General features: G+C 41.5%; 1 protein-coding gene across 1 annotated transcript in view; it reads right to left on the bottom strand.

Moving 5' to 3' along the window:
* The window catches only part of LOC143280977 (ras-related C3 botulinum toxin substrate 1-like), an 11309-nt gene that overhangs the window by 1194 nt on the left and 115 nt on the right, over positions 1 to 10000 (bottom strand). Inside the window, exons 1-7 of the mRNA XM_076585825.1 lie at positions 9811 to 10000; positions 7124 to 7231; positions 4848 to 4919; positions 3681 to 3798; positions 2194 to 2256; positions 1826 to 1960; positions 1 to 722 (exon numbers count right to left, since the gene is read on the bottom strand). The exon at positions 1 to 722 is cut by the window's left edge and continues 1194 nt beyond it; the exon at positions 9811 to 10000 is cut by the window's right edge and continues 115 nt beyond it. Coding sequence (XP_076441940.1) covers positions 567 to 722; positions 1826 to 1960; positions 2194 to 2256; positions 3681 to 3798; positions 4848 to 4919; positions 7124 to 7161 — 582 coding nt within the window. The 5' untranslated portion in view covers positions 7162 to 7231; positions 9811 to 10000 and the 3' untranslated portion in view covers positions 1 to 566. The remainder of the gene's footprint in view (positions 723 to 1825; positions 1961 to 2193; positions 2257 to 3680; positions 3799 to 4847; positions 4920 to 7123; positions 7232 to 9810) is intronic.

Here is a 10000-nt window from a genome sequence, read left to right as displayed (position 1 = left end):
TTTGGGGTGGTTCAACAGCATGACTATGAATTTTTTGTACGCGATTCTTGTTTTTGAAAATAAAGTGTCCAGCTTCACATTCTTCGTTGAAATCATAAACACGCCTGGTGCTCAGAGCATGGACACAGAGCGAGCCTTATTTATTTATTTTTATTTTTAATCTTTTTTTTTTTTTTTTTCTTTTTTTTGAGTGGTGGTTTTATCTATTTGTCTGGGTAACTTTGAAGACAACCCAGCTTGTATCCTAGCATCAGATCCGGAGACATATCACACTGAGTTCATGTCCACACTATGCCCTTTTTCTCTGTGTGTGTGTGGGGGGGGAGGGGGGGGTTGAGGGGGAGGGGGGGGGGTCAGTTGCATGCAATCCATGGTGCACCAGCTATTTCTAAAACAATAGACATAGTCAATCTTGAAGTTCGTTGCCAGAGTTTCAAGCATTAAATTCAAATGTATCAATCTGATTACAACAATGCGGTATGACAAATCCTTTGACGGACAGCATCCGATTTCCCCCACTTTACACGACGATCCAGTCTCCTCATATCGCCGCACACATAAAACATTCACAAAACTGTGCAGTGCTTTTGCTTGGGGGGCTTGGGCTTGTATGCCAGCTTGGTCCTGATGACTTCATCGAAGACTGCCTTGATTCCTGAGTGGGTCAGGGAGGAGCACTCCAGGTACTTCTGGGCCCCGATCCACTTTGCCAGCGCAGAGCCCTGCGAAAGGCACAATCACATCGTCATGTTTCAACCGCACCTGCTACGGCTTAAATGTTCTGGAGAATTTATGTTTCAGTTTCAGTAGCTCAAGGAGGCGTCACTGCGTTCGGACAAATCCATATACGCTACACCACATCTGCCAAGCAGATGCCTGACCAGCAGCGTAACCCAACGCGCTTTGTCAGGCCTTGAGAGAAAAAAAATAAAAATAAAAAGGAGAATTTATGATGTGGAGTGAGTGGGGGCACTGATATTACTTTATTTATATTTGTCTAGGCAATGATATCATGTTGCCTCAGTGACTGAAAAAAACCCCAAAAGACACAGAGAATAGAAACAAAATCTTTAGGACTTTTTGGGTTTTGTTTTGATAAATGTTTCTCTTTATGCTCTTGTTTAAAGCTACTGAAGTTCAATTTCGAGAGCGAGCTGCCAAAAATTAAACTAATTGACACTAAGTGGCAACAGAAGCTTGTCGGTGAAATATAGATACCCGTAAACGTCACGACATGCTTCTCTTTGCGCATTACTCACTAGGCTTCTACAGAGCCGTATTTCTGTGGGAACATTCTACAGAATACGCATCCGATTTAATCCTTGAGCAAAATTCACAGTCTAGTGCGAAAGCTGCAATCTGCTTTCGTGTTCACTTTTCTGTATATGTTTGTGCATTTCTTGCACCAGTCGTTGGTGTACTGATTGTAGATTTGTTTTTATTGTATGTGTTTGAATTGCAAGTTTCTTTATTTCATTATCAGTAGGCTACTTGTTCTCCTGAGTAAATATAAAAAAATAAAAAAAAGCAAACCCTTGCGTTCATAAATATCTCCAGTACAATTTTTTCATTATTCAAGGACAGTTCCTAGCATCCATAAATCGTTTCCACTATGAACTTACTAACACATCAGACTAACAATGAAAACACTGCTTCTGTCTTCTGTTAGCATCACAATACAGGTAACTAAATGTTGTTCAAGTTTATTTTTGTTGTTGTTAACATGACAAATACTGAAGGCACAGAATCGTATTTTGGATATTCAGTAAGTTCCATGACAACATTTGACACAACTATGTGCAACAAGATCAGGCCATAGATCTACCTCTTCCTTTGTGAGAACGTCCAGAGAGTTTTGCTTCAGCTGCTCGACAAATTCTTTGTCCTGGCGCAAGTCTGTCTTGGTGCCTATCAGAAGAATGGGAACCCCTTCGGAGTGGTGACGGATTTCCGGATACCACTGAAAAATCACCACACATCAATGTTAGTGCTGATCCTGTGGTGATAATCACAACAGTGACAATTTTGCCAATTATACAATCGTACATTTCAGAGTTGAATTTACACCATTAGCACACAAGCACGAATACAAGCACACACACACACACACACACACACACACACACACACGCACGCACGCACGCACACACACACACACACACACACACACACACACACACACACACAAATTACCTTTTGACAGACATTTTGGTAGCTGGCGGGACTGACAACCGAAAAACAAATCAGGAATACATCCTGCAAAAGACAAAATTGAAAATGGTGTTAGCTGCAGTTCAGTTTATCATCGTTCACATGCAGCAGCAGCAGCAGCAGCAGTAGTAGTAGTTGTAGTAGACAGTAGTAGTAGCAGCAGCAACAGCAGCAGCAGAAGTAGAAGAAGTAGCAGGAGCCGGCAGAAATAGTCTCAGAAGCAGCGACAGCAGCAGTAGCAGTAGCAACAGTGGTAGTAGTAGTAGTAGTTAAAGCCGGTATTGTCTCAGAAGCAGCAACAACAGCAGCAGCAGCAGCAACAGCAACAACAGCAGTAGCAGTAACAGTAGAATCATGGGTAGTAGTAGTAGTAGTAGCTGTGGCAGCAGCTAAGGAAACTACAACTACTACTGTTGCAATTGTCTTTTTTCACTAGATCATGTGAGACTAACCATTGGGATCAGTTCTCTCTTTGTGGCTGGGAGTGCTCATGTTGGCGTGAGAGACAGACAGACACACAGACAAACCCAGATAATAATAATCATAATAATCATAATAATAATAATAATAATGTACATTCATATAGCTTTCTTTCTCTTTAAGGGCTCAGGGCGCTTTACATGAAAGAAAAATATTACATGTTACATAAAACATTTATGACCACTCGGCTTTCTCCACACACACCCCACCCCCCTCGTTCCCCTCTTCCCCCCTCCCTTTCCCACTCTTCATACATCCCAAGTGAGCTGACATGGGTGGTGTTGGAGAACAAGGACGCTGAGAGTGCTTATAGATAGGTTTTAAAAAGATGAGTTTTAGTGATGAGCGAAAAGCAGAAATATAATCAGATGCACGGATATGATGAGGAAGGTTGCTCCAGATGTGAGGAGCAGCAAGGAAGAAAGAACGTTCACAATAGGTTCTTGTATTGACACGAGGAAGTTTCAAAAGGTAACAGTCAGAGGAAGAGTGGAGATTTCTTGCGGGAGTGTAAACACTGATAAGGTCAGAAAGATATGTAGGTCAGTGCGGAGTGGAAAGCAGAATAGACAAACTAATAACAAGACTTACACGAGAGGAGTTCCTGTGTAGATGTCTTTGTGCATGCATGACAATGCATGTGTAACCTGTGTGTGTGTGTGTGTGTGTGTGTGTGTGTGTGTGTGTGTGTGTGTGTGAGTGTTTGTTTTGTTGTTTGTATATGCGGGTATGTGAATTAGCGCACGTGTGTGCCAGTGTGTGAGAGCACGAACGCCCCAAGCATGTGTTTATCATTTTTGGCGTACGTGTATAAAAATGTATACATAATTATACATGTACATACATACATACATACATACATACAAATATATATAATTATATATATGCAAACACACACACATATATATATATATATATGTGTGTGTGTGTGTGTGTGTGTGTGTGTGTGTGTGTTTATTTCAGTCCTGATGATACAGTCTGCACCATACCGTGTTGGGGTAGGACAGAGGCCTGATACGGTCATAGTCCTCCTGCCCCGCCGTGTCCCACAGACTCAGCTTGTACTCCAACCCGTCCACCATCACGTCCACGTCATCACTGTCAAACCTGTCTCACACACACACACACACACACACACACACACACACACACACTAAATGAACATTTTACATACCTAATGTACTAGTAATGTAGATGGAAATATCTCTTCTGTCATCTTTTACCACCGTGATGACTTTGGAAACATGCTTCGTATAATTTTCCCCAAAAACTCACTTACACATAATGATATCAAACGAACATTTTGCACACGGGCCAAAATGCGTAATGATAGGGATAATGTAGATGGAAATAATTATCTCTTATATCATCTTTCCCCATGACTTTGAAAACATGCTTTATATTTCCCCTCTTTACTTACACAAACAAAACGAACATTTTACATACCAAATGTGTAACGACTGGAGTAATGTAAATGGGATTATCACTTCTGTCATCTTTTACCATGATTTTGAAAACATGCTTTATATTTTTTTTTTCCACAAGAGGTGGATGAGAGAGAGCAGTGGGAAGACTTTGGTTCTCAAAAGATAGATCACTGAATCCTCTGTAATGTCCTGACAAAAACTCAGTCTCACACGCGCAAACTCCCACCCCAACATTGACAGACGGACAGACAGACCGACAGACAGACAGACAACCAGCCAGCCGGCCAGACAGAAAGACAGACAGACATAAACAATTCTACAGGCAGGCTGGCATAATTATTATCAAGTTATAAATTGGAGCAAAACATCAGATTGTTCACGTTCTCTCTCTCTCTCTCTCTCTCTCTCTCTCTCTCTCTCTTGCTTTATGTACCCAGGTAAGGGTCAGTGCTTACACAGTGAGGATGTATTCTGACATAATTATTATCAAGTTATAAATGGGAGCAAAACATCAGATTGTTCACGTTCTCTCTCTCTCTCTCTCTCTCTCTCTCTCTCTCTCTCTCTTGCTTTATGTACCCAGGTAAGGGTCAGTGCTTACACAGTGAGGATGTATTCTGACATAATTATTATCAAGTTATAAATGGGAGCAAAACATCAGATTGTTCACGTTCTCTCTCTCTCTCTCTCTCTCTTGCTTTATGTACCCAGGTAAGGGTCAGTGCTTACACAGTGGGGATGTATTCGCCCGGAAACTGGTTTTTCGTGTAGCTCATGATCAGGCAGGTTTTCCCCACCGCCCTGTGAATCATGGAACCAATGTTACAGTCGATGACGGTATGTGTGACATACTCTTAAAACACACCTCATGATTCGTATACCGTGACCTACTCGTGGGTGACCTGCAAACATTATTGCATTGTGTGTGTGTGTGTGTGTGTGTGTGTGTGTGTGTGTGTGTGTGCCTGCCTGTCTGTCTGCCTGTCTATGTCTCAGAATGAGCGTGTATGCGTGCGTGTTTGTGTTTATGTAGCCTACGTTTGCTGTGTGTCAGGTTCCGTGTTCGTGCGTGTAAACATGTTTACCACATACCATCTTGCTGTCTGTGGTTTCGTTTCAAGTGTTATGTTTTGACATTAATATTGCGTTTATAAGTTTGTCTATAATTGTCATTGATTCCGGTCTGTGGTATCCTGCACTGTTGCCGCGCAAACTGCGTAGCCTGCATTCATATACTTCCTGGTGGAAACGAGTGTTAGTTTCTATGTCAGTCATTTCTCGTCCACAGGCTACAGCGATGCTCTCATTCATAATCGTAATGAGTTCACAAGTCTTTGCAGCTCTCGGAGACTGTACTGGTCATTCATACTACTTTCATTAATTTTGCTCGCATGGTCATAGCTAAGTAGGCTATACTGAATAAGATAACGCAGTAGATAACCGGAACTGAATAGCGCCATGTGCGCAATAACTTTGCCATCGCTGATGTGGTTTCAACAAATCAACAATCAGTGTGTGTGTGTGTGTGTGTGTGTGTGTGTGTGTGTGTGTGTGTGTGAGTGAGACAGATACAGAGGCACAGAGAGAGAAAGAGAGAGTGTGTGTGCGTGTGCGTGTGTGTGTGTGTGTGTGAATGAGTGAGAGAGAGACAAAGGGAGAGAGAGAAAGAATGTGTGTGCGTGTGTGTGTGTGCGCGCGTGTGTGTGTGTGAGTGAGAGTGTGTACGAAGTACTACGTGTAGCATGCGCACGGCATAGCCTAGATGTACTTCTGTGTATGGCCTACCTGTCAGAGCAGATTTTTTTTTCAAAATAGATTCGCCAGAAGACAACACTTTTGTTGACATGAGTTCTGTTCCAGTGAGTCAAATGTTTGCGGGACCTCGGTTTATCGTCTCATTCTAATGACTAAACGCTCAGTTTGATTTTCCGGCTAAACTTGGAATTCGAACCCAGACCCTCAAGGGCACTGTATTGGCAAATAAGCGTCTTAACCATTCTGCCACCTTCCAAAGAGTCAAGAGAACAAACAACGAAAACTACGTTCACGTCATCGGAAATAATCCCTGGACCCCTTGACACAGAAAGGAAGAAAATGTCAGTGCAATGTCACAATGAATCACTCGATGACACAGTACCGCCATCAGCACCGTTTCCGACCACTTCCGTTGCGTATTAATTTGGTCATTCCTGGCAAAATGTGGGTCAGTAGCAAGCTCACGTTTTATTTTGACAGCCCAGTCTGTTCAGTCGGTCAGTCTGAACATTATTTTCTACTGAAACTATTCAAAACCGTGCAGTGATGGCCCACAGGTAACGCGTCCGCTTTGGAAGCGAGAGAATCTGAGCGCACTGGTTGGAATCATGGCACAGTCGTCATGCAGTATTTTCTCCCCCTCAGTCCACTACACATTGGTGTTCTTGACGCTAGTCATTCGGATGACACGATAAACCGAGGTCCCGTTTGCAGCATGCACTTAGCACGCGTAAAAGAACCTACGGCAACAAAAGGGTTGTCCCTGGCAAAAATTCTGAAGAAAAATCCGCTGCAATAGGAAATACAAATACAAAAAACTGCAGGCAGGAAAAAATACGAATTTTAAAAAAAGGAGGGGGGGGGGCTCTCTCAGCGTAGCGATGCGCTCGAATTGCACACAGAGGAATCTGTTGTGACAAAAGAGAGAAAAATAATACAATACAAATAAAATTAAATGTGATCTGACTGAATATCATTTTCTCGAAAAGCTAACTTGTTCATTAAGGAAGTAAACAAGGCCTAAGTAACAAATTAGGTGAGTTTAGCAAAGCTGTAGTATATGACGACATGAAAAATTTAGAACTGACTAATTATCTCCTTAGAAATCATCTCAGTCATATTCAGGGACAGCTATAGACAGATAAACAGGAACCATGAGAGAGAGAGAGAGAGAGAGAGAGAGAGAGAGAGAGAGAGAGAGAGAGAGAGAGAGAGAAGTGCTAGACTGAAAGTTAATTCATAATACCTACCCGTCGCCGACAACCACACATTTGATATCTCTCTGCATTGTGTCCGCGTGGCAAGGTGCAAGATTCAATGATCAGTCGGCGAGATACAAAGACTGTACAAACCCACACCTGGTGAAACACACACACACACACACACACACACACACACACACACACACACACACACACACACACACACACACACACACACACACACACACACACACACACACACACACACACACACACACACACACACACACCAATCAGAGGAAGATAATTAAAATTTTGAGAAGCAATACTTTTGATTTGTACAATATTTCAGGATGAATAGAACAAAATTCACGTCTGTGTGTTTTATGAAAAGTGCTAAAATATTTGCCATGTACTGGACACAAATGCCAAATGCAATTATGTTGTTTTTCTCCACTATCAGGTTATTGTTTCAAACATAAACGCTATATATAAAGACACACAACAACAACAACATTGAGAAAATTGCAGAAAAAGCGAGACAGATAGAGAGCTAGAGAGACAGAGACAGACAGACAGACAGAGACAAAGGGATAAATCAATGTAAGATCTCGTTTACGAGAATACAACATATACGTTTGGAGAGTAAGAGATAAGAAGAAAACAAAACCGAAGGAACACTTCCTGTTAAAGATAACATCAGATGCACGTCATTCATCTCACAACCTGATGTGTTGCTGCTGTTCAAGACGCTTGTTAACTGCAGGTTATAGAACGTGACTGATCAGTAAATTTACAAAGTATCATTCTGTAACTTTTCCGTCTCCAATCGCTTCGATTTGCTTCTGGTCCGATTCAAATTCGAACATACCACCAGACGGGCGCAATAGCCGAGTGGTCAAAGCGTTGGACTGTCAATCTGAGGGTCCCGGGTTCGAATCACGGTGACGGCGCCTGGTGGGTAAAGGGTGGAGATTTTTACGATCTCCCAGGTCAACATATGTGCAGACCTGCTAGTGCCTAAACCCCCTTCGTGTGTATATGCAAGCAGAAGATCAAATACGCACGTTAAAGATCCTGTAATCCATGTCAGCGTTCGGTGGGTTATGGAAACAAGAACATACCCAGCATGCACACCCCCGAAAACGGAGTATGGCTGTCTACATGGCGGGGTAAAAACGGTCATACACGTAAAGGCCCACTCGTGTACATACGAGTGAACGTGGGAGTTGCAGCCCACGAACGCAGAAGAAGAAGAAGATACCATGAACTGCGTGACTTAGTAGGTATACACTGAAATGTTGGACCGTACAGTCTTCGTCGTTCTCTCCACTGATTCACGTGGTTTTTGACCGCTACTCGAAGTTGGTATATCTGATTTAGAATCAATTCAGTTCATGCTGATTATAACAGTCCAGCCGACCGCATATGGCCACAATAAATTCTGGGGTGAAAACACTTATAAAACCCCCACCCCACCCCATCCCATCCCACCCCAAAAAGCGAAAACAAAAACAAAAAAGCACAAACAAAAAAACAAAAAACAAAAAAAAAAAAATCATTTTCAAAACCTGTAAACAGCCAACATTACCAAACTTAAAAGAACAGTAGGAACCTAACATCTTCGTTAATCACAAAAAAGAAAGCATTTTTTTTTTAACTGTAAACAGCCAAAATTACCGAAATTAAAAGAACAGTTTGGAACCTCACATCTTCGTTAAGCTTAATCGACAATCCGCGATTTCATTTCCCTTTTCAAAAATTTCTACTGGTTCCATAAATAGTACGACTCTGTCGTGTCAATTGGCATTGATGTGTGAGAGTTGCCTTGGGATCACTTAAAGGATATGACAGCGGTGTCCATTATGGAGAGGGCAGAGCTGACTGAGTAAACACCAAATTACATTCAAAATGTGATTTCGAATCCCCGGCCAGATGCCCTAAAAACAACGCGCAGACTGGCATGCTAGCTGTTATACGTGGCTAATTTGACTCGTTTTGTTGATGCAAGAATAATAATAATAATAATAACATCGTCATCATCATCATCATCATAACATGTTATCATTATAATAACAAAAACAATAATAATAATAACAATAACAATACACATAAGTAAATAAATGATGATAACAACAACAACAACAATAATAATAATACTAAGAACAACAACAACAACAATACACATCAGTATGTCGCTTTCGAAAAGTTCGAAGCTCTTCACGATGATAATGATTATTATAACAAATTTATGTAGGCTCATAATCCATGTGTTTGCGGACTGATGACGGCACATAGGTACGACACCGTGTGGTGGTGTTGTACTTATTTTACTGAATTGATAAACCAAGCATTGCACAGATGGTAAAGCACGTTTTTTTTTTCAGTTGCCGAACGTGCATACGTTTTCCTAAGCAAAGCACGACAGCAGAAAAGAAGCAGGCGTTTGCCGCCGGCACACGACAGAAAATGAAAATGTCGCGTTTGTCATTCTGGGTTCACTTCAAAACAGTACAAACAGCTGTCTGCAGCTTTTAACAGTATGCTTGTCCTACAACTGAACATTATCAGTAACATAAAAAACCAAAAACACGCAAAACAATCTGAGATTGCAGTTTCACTCTGGAAGCACGCTTTCGACCTGCATGAAACAGTCAAATACACATCTAAGAGTGACGGGATGAAGAGAAAAAGAAACGAAAAAAAAAAAAAAATTTAATAAAAAGTAGGCCAACCTGTATCAATCGGTGTCAGTCAACTGCCACAAATTTCCCAGTTCGTGCTCTCGAATGCTGATCACTTGCAGATGCTATTATTTCTTCGTTTCTGAAAACAATAATCTGAAATCAGCTTTGTCAATGTGATTTATTTCTCACTAATTTTTTTATTTGCCACTCACAACAAGCTTCTTCCTGGTCCAGTTTG

Source organism: Babylonia areolata, chromosome 4 (genome assembly GCF_041734735.1).
Source record: "Babylonia areolata isolate BAREFJ2019XMU chromosome 4, ASM4173473v1, whole genome shotgun sequence".
Classification (NCBI taxonomy): Eukaryota; Metazoa; Mollusca; class Gastropoda; order Neogastropoda; family Buccinidae; genus Babylonia; species Babylonia areolata.
The sequence above is the reverse complement of the archived record's forward strand: the minus strand, read 5'-3'. Positions and strand labels throughout refer to the sequence as shown.